At 47.8% G+C, this 15,686-nt stretch overlaps 1 protein-coding gene across 1 annotated transcript in view; it reads right to left on the bottom strand.

The window, feature by feature from the left end:
- Positions 1-15,686, bottom strand: part of TBCD (tubulin folding cofactor D) — a 161,289-nt gene that overhangs the window by 137,848 nt on the left and 7,755 nt on the right. The window contains exons 3-7 of the mRNA XM_078437956.2: positions 13,719-13,816; positions 12,543-12,644; positions 9,568-9,714; positions 7,308-7,363; positions 4,237-4,369 (exon numbers count right to left, since the gene is read on the bottom strand). Of these exons, the coding sequence (XP_078294082.1) occupies positions 4,237-4,369; positions 7,308-7,363; positions 9,568-9,714; positions 12,543-12,644; positions 13,719-13,816 (536 nt within the window). The remainder of the gene's footprint in view (positions 1-4,236; positions 4,370-7,307; positions 7,364-9,567; positions 9,715-12,542; positions 12,645-13,718; positions 13,817-15,686) is intronic.

Here is a 15,686-nt window from a genome sequence, read left to right as displayed (position 1 = left end):
TCGGCTCAGGGCATGATCTCACAGTTTGTGAGTTCGAGCCCCGTATCGGGCTCTGCACGGACAGCTCAGAGCCTGGAGCCTGCTTCAGACTGTGTCTCCCACTCTCTCTGCCCCTCCTCAGCTAGCACTCTGCCTCTTTCTCGCTCGCTCTCTCTCAAAAATAAACATTAAAAAAAAATTTATAAAACAGGACTAAACAAGAGGGGCCTTCCAGTGATGTGAAGAAGCTGCCAGCCTCCCACTCCCCACCACAGAAGAGTTAGAATTCGTCACTGCAAGAGGAACATGCTTCCAGGAAAATAAAATCAAACCCTAGTTTCGATGGTGCTCGTTACAAGTTCACCTGTCTTGCCTAACTCGCCCTAATGAACAGGTGGATAGAAATGAAGCCAAGTGCATCAAAGGAGACAGACGAAATCCGAAAGCACAATACACCTGCAAGTTTCATCATGCACCGCGGACGCCCGGCCTCTGCTGTTCAGGTCTGACGAGCTCATGGCGAAACCCGCTCCCCGCTTGGGAGAGCCCAGCACCCCACACCACTTCCTCCTGCCCAGGAGGCAGCAGCAGCAATTAGACCTAATCACTGCTTTGAAAAGGAAAAAGAGAAAGGAAACGAGACATGAGATTCCAAAAAGACCCTAGGTTTTCCAGAAGAAACACAGGGGCTTCAGAAGGCTCCTAAAAGGGTGTGCTGGGCCCTGCAGGCCATTGTTTCCCAGCAGCTCCATTTACTCACTTGCCAGGGACTTGGGCTGCCCCATCAGGCAGCTGCCCACCTCGCCGAGGGCGCCTCTCCAGACAGCAGACGTGCCACTGCCACAGAGCCCAGCTAGGAGACGGGGCAGGAAAAGCCTTTGAGAAAATCTCCTCGTTCCTCAGGAAGAAGAGAGAAAGAGAACTTCCAGTGTGGCCTAGAGAATCCACAGCACCACCCTTCTCCCGGCTGGCCCTCTCCACTGAGAGGGACGCTGACCCACAGCGAGGACACACCAACAGCCTCTCCCACCCAGCACCAGGTTTTGCTGTTAAAGGCGTATGAGTCCCGCTTAGGAAGAAGAAACAGAAAACCTGGGGACAGCCTAGAGACAAGCAACAAAATGATCAAAAACATTTTAAAAAATAAATAAAAGGTCTTATGGGCAAAGCAGCTGCAGAACTGGACGTAAAGGGGTCCCCATGCCCTTCTCAAGCCTCCAGGAAGAGCAACAGAGCCCCAAGAACTTTAGTCTGGGGACAAGGGAGCCAGCAGGAACTCTCGAGGGTGGCATGAAAGCACAGACCCACCGTGGTCTCGTAAGGGGGACCTGCCTCCCGGCTGCCAGCCCAGACAGGGGCCACTTGGGCCTCACCCGCCTGCAGGTCCCTAGGGAGGTCACAGCAGGCTCCAGCCCACAGCCTAGGTATCCTGATGGTCCAGCTGCCCCCATGCATGTGAACATAGCTGTGGCTCCTGGGGGGGGGGGGGGGGGGTGGGCAGCTGCTGGGCAAGGGCTACAGGAGACCCCGGGAGCCCAGCCCAAATGCAAATTCCTTTCTGGGCTAAGAAGATCTAACAGAGGACGGTAACCACAAAAGCAAGCTAAGTCGAATGTGCCTGCCCCTCCAGCGCCCACACGCAGGCGGGTCTAGCATTTGCCCTGCAGGCCACAGTGGACTGACAGGTTCCAGCTACATTCTGTCAGACCTTCCAATTGTTTCTCGTGGCCTAAGACTTCTCAACATGACTCACGGCAAAAAATTAAGGAACCCACTTACACCTAAACCTTCAAATAAACCATCTCTGCCCCATCACTCCTCCTCCACCAAAATTACCTAAAACATAAATGCACACTGCCCCCCACCCCAGGATTCAGGCAACAAAAGCCTCACAGACACACAAGTGAGCCCTGCACCTCCCCCTCCGATCCCCTTCCCCACCCGGGACCCTGCAGGCCAGCTTCTCCCTGCACAGACTCCCTTCATAGCAATTACACCGAAAATCCCAATAAAACCCTTTTTAAGTACCACCTCCACACACAGCTGGAGTGAGTGCCACCTGAGGGCACAGGCTGATACCCCATGTCTCAGCAACATAAGTATACGGCCATGAGAAAAAGTAAGACTTCAAAAACACAGAAAAATACTAAAATTGTTAAACTAGAAAAAAAAAAAAAAAAAAAAAAAACTATGTACCCAAGGGAACTGAAAACACATGCTTAAACAAAAACTTTTACAAAAGTTCAGGTTAGCATTATCCATAATAACTAAGAACACCCATACGATGGAGTATTATCTGGCCATAAAGAGAATGAATTAGTGACACCAGGTACAACGTGGGTAAACCTTGAAAACATGATGCTAAATCAAAGAAGCCAGTGACAGAAGGTCACATGTACAACTCCACTTATATAAAATATCCAGAATGAGCAAATCCAGGAATAGAAACTAGATTAATGGTTGCAGAGATGAATGGGGAGTGACTGCTAATGGGTGTGAGTTTTCCTTTAAGGGTGATGAGAATATTCTGGAATTGGGTAGTTGTGATGGGTGTCCGACCTTGTGCATACACAAAATAATCACTGAATATACACTTTAAAAAAGCAAAGTACTTATGTGCTTTATATCTCAATATTTTTTTTAAAAAGTATCATACAACATATCACATTCATTTATAGACTGAAAGAAAACTTAAAAAACAACACGTCACTCAAAAAAAAAAAAAAAAAAAAAAAAGTAGGGGCGCTTGGGTGGCTCACTTGATTGAGCGTCCAACTCTTGGTTTCAGCTCAGGTCATGATCTCACAGTTCGTGGGTTCGAGCCCCACATCCCGCTCTGCGCTGACAGCATGGAACCTGCTTGGGATTCTCTCTCTCCCTCTCTCTCTCTGCCCTTCTCACATTTCTCTCTCTCTCTCAAAATAAATAAACTTTTAATGTTTATTTTTGAGAGAGAGAGAGAGAAAAAACGAGTGGGGGGGGGGGAAGGGGGACCAGATGTGGGCGTGTCCAATGTAGAGCTCAAACTCACAAACTGTGAGATCATGACCTGAGCCAAAGTGGGACACTTAACTGACTCACCCAGGGGTCCCAATAAACATTAAAAAAAAAAAAAAAAAAAAAAAAAAAGCACCTCAACAGACTACAGGAATTTGGAAAATGTTTTCTTTTTCCAGGTTTCTTTATAAAATGTCTTGAAATAGTCTCATCATTTGAAAGGCTGTCCTTCGTGAAGACAACAGCAATGTGGACAGAAACAGATGCCAACGAAATTCCTGAGAGAGGCCAGGCAGTCCATGCCCTGTGTGCCCAGGGCAGGGTGTGCAGTGAGAAAAGGGCCTTCCCTGGGCCCCCGAGGCAGACCCCACTGTTATCTCCTCTCCTCCAACATCCTGTGCCCACGCCCTTGGGTGATAACACCATCAGCCCCACTTTCCACCGGCCCTCATGGCTCCCTACACCTTGTCCCAACCTGAGACAGCCAAGGAAAGCACACAGGACAACACCCAAGAAAATGACATCACACTGAGTCATGGGTCCAAACACCTCCATTTAAACACAATCCAAAATGCCCTGCTCTCGGGAAAGTGGGCCACAGGGTTCTACAGCTTCAGAAACGAGGCCAAGAACCAAGTCTCACCCACGGCAGGTAAAGAGCAGAGAGCGGGCACGGGCCCAGCAACGCCCAAGGACCATGAGGACAGGAGGATAGCTCCAGGGCCTGGGCGGCCTCCCCTTTTCTGGGGACTGTCCTCCTCACTAGCACTAGAAAAGGCAACGTTATAGACAGGTGAAGCAGGAAGTGGAGAAGGGTGGCAGGGAGGGCACCAACCAGGGCACTGGGGGTGGGGGCCAGGTTTTGTATATAACACGCTTGTCACAAACACCCTGAGTATCTGAACAAAACCAAACGTGAAATCACCTGCCTTATTTCATCAGAGCTGATTCGATAATTATACTCCACAACACAATTACACAGCAGGAAACCCAAGGAGGGCACGCCCTGCCCACCTCCCTGCCCACCTCCCTGGCCCAGCTCTGTGGACACTGCTGCCCCCTGGTGGTGATGCAGCAGGCTGGCTCAGGCCATCTCCTTCACTGGAACAGAAAGCCCTTTGCTGACAATGCAAGGACAACCCCAGGTTATAAAGGGCAGTACTGTCCATGGGGGTTCACTATCTCTTACTATGTTCAAGCTACTTCAGAACAGAATCAAAAGTGAAGAGAACTTGTCCCCTCCCCTGGGGCAGTGTTTACCAGGGCCTGCAGCGTGCCATCCATGGCAATGACCCCCTCGATGGTCTGGAAGGAGGAGCGAGTCAAAGTGTGCAGGCTCCAGTCCAGGAAACCTGCCATCTTCTTCTGCTTGACATCAGGCCGTGTAACGAACCTGCCAGAAGGAAACAGACAGTTCAACCAAGGCCCCAACTGAAGAGAGCTCACCTCTTTCTGGCCCACCACATCCTCTCACTGAGATGGCCCTCCAAGCCAGGACATGTGTCATCTGTAATGTGCATTATGTCCTCCTTTCAAGACACACACTCTAGGACACTCTCGAATCTAAAACACCAAGACACCTCCCAGACCATGGCCCTTAGGACGTCATTCCCCAACATGACCTCTCTGAGGTCAGACACAGGCCCTACCACCCCCATCTCGTCCCTCCTGGGTCCCCACTCATCCTGAGGCCCCATACACTACAGGACCACCTTGACCTGTCACCATCACTGCCCAGGAACCCCCCCAACACCTACTACTCAGCCCTTCCCTTTCCTTGGCCCAACTCCATCCCTTCACCTCGGGACACAGTACTCCCATACGGCGAGGTCTGGCCCAGCAGCAGGCCCAAGGCCCTCTCTCCCTGCATCTGCCACGGGTCTTCCTTCCCCACCCCTCCACCCAATACCGCACAGCCCCATGCAGAGCCCACATCTGCTCAGACAGCACATACTGGACCTGCCGCTAACACACCTGGTCTGAGCTGGCAGCCAGCCCCAAGCCCCACACCAAAGCCTGGGCCCCCTTTACTCCTCTCTAGCCAGTCCACATGCCAGGCCCTCAGCTATCTGAAAAGGGGCTCAGGCTGAGCCCACACTCTGCGAGGGCAGCTTCCACTCTGGGGGCAGAACACAGGAAACAAGCAGAAAACATGAAGAGACAGCTGGAGATGAGCAGCCTCTCAAGGAGACAAGGGACCAGAAAGCATCAGGAGGTAGGACTTCACAGTCCCTCCAGATGCCCCCCGCAGAACACACTAGGGGGGCTCTGCACTTATGCTGTGCAAACCTGCTTTGCGACGTTCTGGCCCATTTCTTCCTCATGTCACACCGGGTCACGGCTCACCTCAGAGCAGCGCTCAGTGTGGTCCCGGCACCTACCTCAGCATCCCTGCAGGAAGCTCCTGTCCCAACTAGAAGCCCTCCCGCCTCAGAGCCCTCTCTTCCCTCAGAAGAGCCACTGCCGGGTGTATGAGAAGATGCTCAGCCATGCAGTTACAGCACCGCCCATTCTAGAACACTCTTGAGAAGCTGGCTACACAGCACCAGGATGTAGCCACCACCTGGCAAAATGGCCAGAGCATTTTTAATGTGCTGAAAACCAGCCTCCACTAGGTGAAACATGTACTCATCCTAACCACTAGATGGTGCAGCAGAGTCCCACCAAGTGGTTGGATCTGTCCCCAGGTCACCTTTTCTGGAGGACATCAGGGAGGGAACAAAGGTTGAGGGTTTCACCTCCCCAGCCCCTACAAACACAATGCTCCACAGAGTCAAGGGCAACATAACTCTACCAGACCCTCAGGGCACCTGGGCAGCTCAGCTGGTTGAGCACCTGACTTTTGATTTTGGCTGGAGTTATAATCTCATGGTTCGTGGGTTCGGGCCCCGCGTCGGGCTCTGTGCGGACAGTGCAGAGCCTGCGTGGGATCCTCTCTCTCTGTTCTCCCCACCTCCCTCACACTGATGCTCCTGTGCGCTCTCTCTCTCTCTCTCTCAAAATAAATAAACTTTAAAAAAAATCTCTACCAAACCCTCAATATTGCTGGTAATAAAAAATAGTAAGTCTACGTGTCCAACCGGGGACTGCAGAAACAGCAATGTGTTCACATCATAATTGCGTTTTGGAAGAAGACGGGATGAAGCTCCAGGCCCAGCTGCTGGCACCCGGTACAACAAGCGTGGGCGCCCACATGCCCCTGGACAGGACACACAGACAGACGACAGGACAACAGGCAAAAGCAGTCACATCTCTGGGAGATGAAGGTACATGTGGATTTTATGCCTTATACTTTTATTTTCCAAGACACAGGATTATTCTTACAATTAAAAAGAAACTGTTTTTTAACGAGAAACCGCTGTCCAGTGAGTATCACCCTCCCCCAGGTGAAGCGACACCGGGGGCTCACATGTTTGCCCCTCACTCCTGCAGTCAGCTGTTCTCTTCAAGCCCTGCCCTACAGTGCGCCAGGCACCTGCACAAATCCCTCATCCCACATCCCACTGCCCTAAAGACTAAGGGTTTCTCCTCCCACTTTGGGGAAGAAGGTCATGGCATACACCTAAGCGTAAGGGGACCCTGAGTGAGGTGTTGCCCGTTTTCCCAATCAAAACAGCCAGAAGGTTTTAGACCCATTTTCAACTTTCACAAATGTAGAAAGGGGAAAGCCAAATTTTCTAATTTATTTACTCCATGCACTTATTTTAGGCCACAAAAGATCAATTTAGAAAAACTGCTTCCTTCGGTTCTCACATCTCGTGACACAAGTTTACACAGCCCTCATGCACATCGCTGGGGATCTTCAGAGCAGCCAGGCCTGTTGTTAGGGTCATCTCACCCAGCTCATCACAACTCATCTTTACCTGCCTCAGGCACAGCCTGATTTTTTTAGTCAACAGAGAACATTTGGGGATTTTTACCCTAAGACACAATGATCCAATCAATATCACGATCTCCATAAACCACAACGTTGTTAACTGCCGGGTGACCTTTAAAGACTCACCTAACGGCCACCACCCCAAAGGTGAGCCCTGCCCCACCTGTTGTGAATCTGCGCTCTGTGGACGGGCCCATCAGCTGACCTCCGTGAGCCCCTAGCCAGCACCATCAGGTTCAGAGGTCTCCTCCGCCCAAACAGTGTCAATGCTCCCTCAAAGAAAGAGACAAGTATTGGGCAGTAGGAAAGACTTCCCCAGGCCCATCAGCCCAGTGACCTCCTCCCAGGTAACACAGACACACAGGGAACACAGAAGAGTACGTAAGACAAAACCTCTCTGAACACACCAGCCACACATCAACAACACAGCTGGGAGGGGCCAACAGGTACTTACTTGGACACGAGGACAGCAGCCGCATCTCGGGCCTTGTCGCTGACAACCAAGTAGGTCTAAAGAAAGGATCAAGGACGGGCACCGTTACACACAAAATACAAATCTCCGGGACCCGCTCACCAGCCAGTCCCACACGCAGCAGCCTCCAGAGAACCCAGGCTGGCGAAGCTTCTAGGCAGAGGCCAAATTCCGAAGCTGCACAAGCCCCCCCTAAACTCAAACCACAGTTGCCAGCAGCTGCCAGGAGCCCAACAGGCAGGCACCCCACTGCACACGGCGTGTGGCCACGCTCCTTCAAACGCACACGGCGTGTGGCCACGCTCCTTCAAACACACACGTGCAAAAACAGCACAAAAATGAAACCCATACGTGTCACCCGACTGTAACAAAGAATCACACAGTCCAGGAAGCACACTCGGGACCTGCAGGTGTGTTACATGCAGAACCAGGAGGCCCCGCTCAGACAGAAGAGCACCCAGGGTTAAAACAAGCGACGACCTGTTCTTTGGAGGCCTGCCTTAAAAAGTTTCCAGTTCTCATCTCAACTAACTTTGTCCCAAATGATACACAAAAGACCTTTTTTCTGGGGGACAATCGCATACCCAGGGCCAAACCTCTAGAAGTGGACTGCTGCTCACCCGGCAGCGCCACATACGAGACGGGTACACGGAGGTGTGTGAAGTGGCTCCTCATCACCCCACCTCTCACAGAGCACAGCTGGAGACCACCTAAATGTCCGTCTGTACGAGAACAGGCTAAAAGCCAGGGCATGGCAGAGCACCTTTCCCCTTAGAGGTTACGAGAAAACGTCTGCTCACTGATGGGACACTGAGCACACACTCCCAGGGAAGCAGCGGCTCGCTAAGCACAGACAGCAAGGGCACTCTGCAGAGTGGGGGCGTGGAGCACGGGGAGGAGCCAAACTGCCTGACTTCCCATTTGGACCCACCGTTTATGAGAAATTGAACCAGCTAAGTTACTTATTTTTCTCGACTGATGCCCACTCAGTAAAACGAGGATAAAACGAGGATAAAACGAGTTAACTGCTGGGGCGCCTGGCTGGCTCAGTCAGTGTAGCGTGTGACTCTGGATCTCAAGGTTGTGGGTTCAAGCCCATGCTGGGTGTAAAGATTACTTAAAAATAAAAAAAAAATTTTAAATCTTTAAAATAGAATTAAAAAAAAAGAGTCAACTATCTCATCAACTAGGATTACATGGATCAGTATACTAAAGATGATTAGAACAGTGTCTGGCACACAGCAGGTGCTCAACAAGCTCGCCCGCTGGTGCTCACACCCAGTATAATCCTTCCTGTGTGAACTGTAACACACTGACATGTCTCCAACAAGAGAAGTTGGAAAGGGGTGGGACGTCACTTTTGTGACTTGGTGACACGTTATCGTGACTTCCGTCTCGCTAGCAGACCCTGCCCCTTGCCAGCTTGGAGAACATGCTGCCATTTTTGCCATTTTGGGGGGCGGGGGGGGGGGGGGGGGTGATGTCACATGGCAAGAAACAGCCAACAAAGCACTAAAGCCCTTGGTCCAACACCCTCGATGGTCTGGCTTCTGCCAACAGTCCCGAGAGCACGGACGCAGACCCTGCTCAGGTGAGCCTTGCTGAACCCTGACGCAGATTGCCCTGCATAGTCACGTCCATATTCCTGACCCACACAAACTGTGAGATGACAAATGTGTGTTGTGCTAAACCACTCAAATTCAGGGTAATGCAATAATTTGTCTATAACCACTCAAATTCAGGGTAATGCGATAATTTATCTATACGCATAACATTTGTTTCAGAAAAAGTCTGAAAACATATACAAGCGTCATTATCTGTTGGTACCAGAATTTGAGGGATTCTGCTTTAACACCTTTCTTGCTTTGCTTTATTTTCTAGTTTTTCTAGATTGATCATGTATTATTTATATAATGTTAAAAATTAAAAATTATATCTAAAATTGACCTTCATTTTCTTACAACTGCCCTCTGAAATCTCTTGTACGTCATTACTATGCTTAACGGAGTAGTATTTGCACTACCTACAAAACAATGAAATTCGCTCTAATTCATCCTTACTCCTATGTGAATTATACTTTCTAAATAAATTACGAAATGGAATTTTACCTCACTGCAAGAGTAACAGCACTTGAAGAAATATTAATGTCAAAAGTGTACCTAGTTAAACTCTAATATCAAGACAGCATGAGAATGGAAAAGAATGCTAATTAGCAGCTAGCTATTTGCAGGATCACGCTTACCTCTGCTACTTCGAGAATACGGTCCATTGTGGACATTCGAATCTGCCCAGGTGGAGCGACGAGGTTCCCATCGAGGCGAGAAAAATCAAAAGGGATCAGGCAGGTCACGGAGAGCCACAGTAAAAGCATGTAGCGAGTCTCCCAAGTCTAAGAAGTTAAATCAAAGTAAAATGACTCCTGTTTCAAGCACAGAGGTAACCCGCATGCCCCACTCACAGTCCTACTGCCCTCCCTGCCCACACAATGCAACCACAGTCCCTTCAGATGCTGTCACCCCAGAGCCTGGAGCGCACCCCATCGTGAGCCCCTCCCATACCCCACCCCACCACACACACCCTCTGTCATACAAACTTAGCTGGCTACTTCAGCAGACAAAAGAAATAGCAAAATGAACAAAGAAAAATCATGATACATCAGTACGATGGCTTCTCATCACTGGCACCCTTCAGCACACATTCAGCCTTTTGAGAAAGTGTAAACAGATAAAAAAACAAAACACTTAAGAATAAAGAAAACTATTCTCAAATTCCAGTTTAAAGAGGAGTGCCCCTGAAAAAAATGCTCAACATCACTCATCATCAGGGAAATACAAATCAAAACCACAATGAGATACCACCTTACACCTGTCAGAATGGCTAACATTAACTCAGACAACAACAGACGTTGGCGAGGATGCAGAGAAAAAGGATCTCTTTTGCATTGTTGGTGGAAATGCAAGCTGGTGCAGCCAGTCTGGAAAACAGTATGGAGGTTCCTCAAAAATCTAAAAATAGAACTACCCTACGACCCAGCAATTGCACTACTAGGCATTTATCCACGGGATACAGGTGTGCTGTTTCGAAGGGGCACATGCACCCCCATGTTTATAGCAGCACTATCGACAATAGCCAAAGTATGGAAAGAGCCCAAATGTCCGTCCACGGATGAATGGATAAAGAAGATGTGGTATATACATACAATGGAATATTACTCAGCAATCAAAAACAATGAAATCTTGCCATTTGCAACTACGTGGATGGAACTGGAGGGTATTATGCTAAGTGAAATTAGTCAGTCAGAGAAAGACAAAAATCTTATGACTTCACTCATATGAGGACTTTAAGAGACAAAACAGACGAACATAAGGGAAGGGAAACAAAAATAATATAAAAACAGGGAAGGGGACAAAACAGAAGAGACTCATAAATATGGAGAACAAACTGAGGGTTACAGGAGGGGTTGTGGGAGGGGGGATGGGATAAATGGGTCAGGGGCACTAAGGAATCTACTCCTGAAATCATTGTTGCACTATGTGCTAACTAATTTGGATGTAAATTTAAAAAAATAAAAAATTAAATTAAAATAAATAAATAAATAGGAGTGCCCTTATTTTCGGTAGTCAATAAAACAAGATTCCACTTTGGTCCTGGAACAATCCCTTCGGGGAGCTGGGGAAATGCTCTCCTACATCTAAGCTGAGATTGGGCACGTTCAGAAACAGCTCCCTGGGTGATGCAGTTGTGAACGTGTGCTCCGTGAGTAAGGACACTCCCACAGCAACCTGATTCCCTGGAGGGACCTGCGAACAAGGCTGGCCATCCTTGGGCAGCTAGGAAGCTGAACTTCAGGAGGCTTCCCAGCATTCCCAGAGAAGGGGGACTCTCTGTGCTTGGACTATCTGTACAAACCATGTGGTTTATGGTGAAACCCGCTTTCCTTTTGGGAGTTTGGAATTTCAGTCCATGTTTGGCAGAGTACCCACGTAACCAACCCCAAGAAAATTCCTGCACACTGGTCTCTATGACATTCACGTGGGCAACACACAACTCAGTGCTGGGGCAATGACAAGTGCCCTGTGTGACCTGAGAGAAGACTCTAGAAGCTTGCTCCTGGTTTCCTCCAGACTTCACCCCATGTGCCTTTTCCCTTTGCTGGGTTTGCTACGAACCAGTCACAACCATACGAACAACTACCTGTGGAGTCCTACAGTGGTCTTAGGGAATCATCAAACCTGAGGGTGGTTCTAGGGACCCCCAACATAATTATATTTCAAGTTTAAAAATCTAGATGGTTGACACACTTTTCACCACACTGAATATAAGCATATTTTTTTTTCTTTATAAAGACATATTTTATTTTTTTTTTTTTTTTTTTCAACGTTTATTTATTTTTGGGACAGAGAGAGACAGAGCATGAACGGGGGAGGGACAGAGAGAGAGGGAGACACAGAATCGGAAACAGGCTCCAGGCTCTGAGCCATCAGCCCAGAGCCTGACGCGGGGCTCGAACTCACGGACCGTGAGATCGTGACCTGGCTGAAGTCGGACGCTTAACCGACTGCGCCACCCAGGCGCCCCAATAAAGACATATTTTAAAAGGAAATAATTTGGGGTGCCTGAGTGGCTCAGTTGGTTAAGTGTCCGATTCTTGCTATCGGCTCAGGTCGTGATCTCACAGTTGTGAGATCGAGCCCCGCATCGGGCTCCATGGTGAGCATGGAGCCTACTTGGGATTCTCTCTTTCCCTATCTCTCAAAAATAAGTAAAACTTTTTTAAAAATAAATAAATAAATAAAATAGTAAAATAAAAAAATAAAAGGAAATAATTGAGGGCACCTGGGTGGCTCAGTCAGTGAAGCATCTGACTCTTGACGCTGGCTCAGGTCATGATCGCACAGTCATGGGATTGAGCCCCATGTCTGGCTTCCTGCTGAGCGTGGAACCTGCTTTGGATTCTCTCACCCTCTCTCTCTCTCCCCTCTCCCTTACTCACTCTCTCTCAAAATAAACATTTTTTTTTTTTAAGGAAATAATTTAAAGTAACATATAAAAAAAGAGAAAGCCAAAAGAATAAAGAAAAGAGAGAGAGGGACACAAAACAGCATAACATAAAACTGAAGGAAACAGGAGGATAAAGCTGCCAGTAAGGAGTGGAGCAAACAGGGAAGAGAGGAGGGAGAGGGGTGGGAATGAAAAGGAGGAGAAAATGACACTCACTTCATGGTCTCTAGGATTTTGATTTGTAAACATATCTAAAACAGGTTGTACATCAGCCACTTCATGAGGAAATAAACGAAGAAATGTTTTATATCCTCGAACCTACCAGATAAAAAGACATTGAATTACTACATGATTAGAAAACACAGAAAGTAACAAAATTATCTTTTTCTTCTATCATCAAAGATCACCACCTACTCCACCCAGTGATCAGAGAATTGTGTCACATCACAGTGATACAACTTGGTAAGTAAACACGGCTATCTTTGCTTCTTACATCATCCATTCACATGTTCTGGTCCCCCTTGACTAACAAATATCAAATGTGCTTCACCAGAAACACAGATAGGCTACAAACTAAAAAGTTTTCCCTCTACATTGTTTATACAATCGCCCTGTGACACTTATGAGGAATAAGTCCTCGAAAACCTCCAAGGTCCCCAAGTTCATTATGGCTTCCATAAATGCACTGGTGCTCCGCGTTCAGGAGAGACCCTGCACTCTACCCGTTGGGCCGGCAGACCACAGACGAGTACGCACAGGGCAGCCCCCCCATGGAGCTCTCTCACTGGCCAAGGGCCTCTTTCCACCACACAGCGGGCACTGCTCCACCGAGTGGCCCCCCAAAACCCACCCCCAGATGGCTCTGAGTCACTCCCGTGGTCAAAACTGCAACTGGTTAAGTCTGTAGGCCAGCACCCACACATCACCTGGGAGTCTGCAAGAATACCGATGATCAGGCCCCACCTCAGACCTGCTTACTCAGAATCTGCATTCTTAACAAAATGCCCAGAAATTCATCTGCACATTAAAGTTTGAGAAGCACTTCCATTTTCACCACGCTTGCCCGCTTTCTCCTTGTAAGAAACTTTCTGAATTAGTTGGCTCTCTCTCCCCTTCCCCCTCCTCTCTGCCCCTCCATGTCCTTTCTACCTAGGTAGTGCTTGATCTATTCAACTGCGAGACGCTAAATATCTCAGACGTGGTTTCAGCCAAAGGACCCCAGAACCACTATCACTAACATCTGATTCCCCAGATGTGGTAAAAAAAAAAAAAAAATGAAACCCAAAATTTATGTGTGAGAACCATCTTTCCTGAAAAATAACATTTGGAAGGTAATTTCTGAACCAAGTACATAAGTATTCTGTCCGCTATAAAGTGCTACGTAAATGTTACCTTGGTGATGATGTAAAGAAATTTAAAAGCCAGATGTATGAGGTCAGCTGGAGATGTCTTATCTTGTACTATATCCAACAACAAGTTCATCATCCATTCTAGGAAAAAAATATACGTAAAATATTTACCACAAAATTAAACATTAGTATGATATTGAAATAAAATGCCAGAAGAAAAAACAGATTTACAAATGTAAGAGTGGTTCAGTATTAGTAAACTTGTGTAATCCGAGTATCAATAGAGCAAAAGAAGAAAAACATTTTTTTTTAATTTTTTATTTTTTTTTTTAGAGAGACAGCACACAGGCAAGCATGGGTGGCGGTGAGGGAGAAAGGGAGTGAGAGGAAGAGAGAGAATCTTAAGGAGACTCCAGGATCAGCACAGAGCCTGCCGTGGGGCTCAATCCCATGACCCTGGGATCATGACCTGAGCCAAAATCAAGAGTCAGATGCTCAACTGAGCCACCCAGGAGCCCTGAAAAACATTTTTATCTTAACAGTTTCTAAAAGGGCACAGAATGAATACAATATTCACAACATTCATCCTTGCTTTTAAAATGCAGAAGGGCTCCACACTGGATGTAAAGTCTACTTAAAATAAGATTAGAGGAGTGCCTGGGTGGTTCAGTTGGTTAAGCATCCAAGTTCAGCTCAGGTCATGATCTCACGATTAGTGGGTTTGGGCCCCATGTCAGGCCATGTGCTGACAGCTGAGAGCCTGGAGCCTGATTCAGATTCTATGTCTCCCTCCCTGCCCCTCCCCAACTTGTACGAGTACACACAAGCATGCGCGTAAGCTCTCTTTCAAAAGTAAATTAAGTAAACATTTTTAAAAATTTCTGAATTTTAATGCAAGAGAAATATTCTTATATTTAAGAATTATTCTATGTCAAACCAACATCTACTATTGTGTTTTATAGAAGATACCTCCTACAACTACTATGATTTAGTGATAATCACATTCTAGCCAATGTAATAAGGCAGAATAAAAGATTTCTGCTTCCAGTTATAAAGGAATAACTCATACAGAATTGCTCTACCACCAAAAATTAGAAAACTAGACAAATATATGACAAATATACATTCAGCGATACTGGAACAGGCAGTTCAAGGAAACAAACGGACTGGGATCCACAGCTGCCCAGGCTGTCTGCCAGGAGGTGACATGCAGAACTCAGTACAGGGAGTGGGGACGCAGAGCAGAGACAGAGGTTCAAGGAGGCTAAGCCCGCTAACATCCACAGGACAGGGTAACGAAGAGAAAGGAATGCAGAGAATGAGCTCCAGTCATCTACAGAGGTCCCCTCAAGTCTTCCACAAGGCCAGGTAAGAACAACTACCAAGAAGCACTGAGTTAAAGGGGGATGGGGTGCCTGGTAGCTCAGTCGTTTAAGTGTCCAACTCTTGATTTTGGGTCAGGTCATGATCCCAGGGTCGTGGAAGTGAGCCCTGTGTCAGGCTCTGCACTGAGCATGGAGCCTGCTTAAGATTCTCTCTCCCAGGGCACCTGGGTGGCTCAGTGGGTTAAGTGCCTGACTTCAGCTCAGGTCATGATCTCACAGCTTGTGAGTTTGAGCCCCCCATAGAGCTCTGTGCTGACAGCTCAGAGCCTGGAGCCTGCTTCCAATTTTGTGTCTCCTCTCTCTGTCCTTCCCCACTGCCTGCTCACTCGCTCTCTCTTTCTCAAAAAAAAAAAGATTCTCTTTCTCTCTCCACCCCCCATCCTGCCCCTTTGCCTCTCTCCCCCACTTCTCTCTAAAAAAAAATTTTTTAATTTTTTTTTTAAATGTTAATAGGAAGAAAAGCCATGCCAAACAATCACGAATTATAAGAAAGCCCGAGCAGGGGTGCCTGGGTGGCTCAGTCGGTTAAGCATCCGACTCTTGATTTCGGCTCAGGGATTTTGGCTCAGGTCATGATCACACAGTTCATGACTTCGAGCCCCACATCGGGCTCGGCACTGACAGCA

The sequence above is a fragment of the Panthera onca genome, chromosome E1 (genome assembly GCF_046562875.1).
Source record: "Panthera onca isolate mPanOnc1 chromosome E1, mPanOnc1 haplotype 2, whole genome shotgun sequence".
Lineage (NCBI taxonomy): Eukaryota > Metazoa > Chordata > Mammalia > Carnivora > Felidae > Panthera > Panthera onca.
Note: the sequence above shows the minus strand (reverse complement) of the source record. Positions and strands in the feature narration are given on the sequence as shown.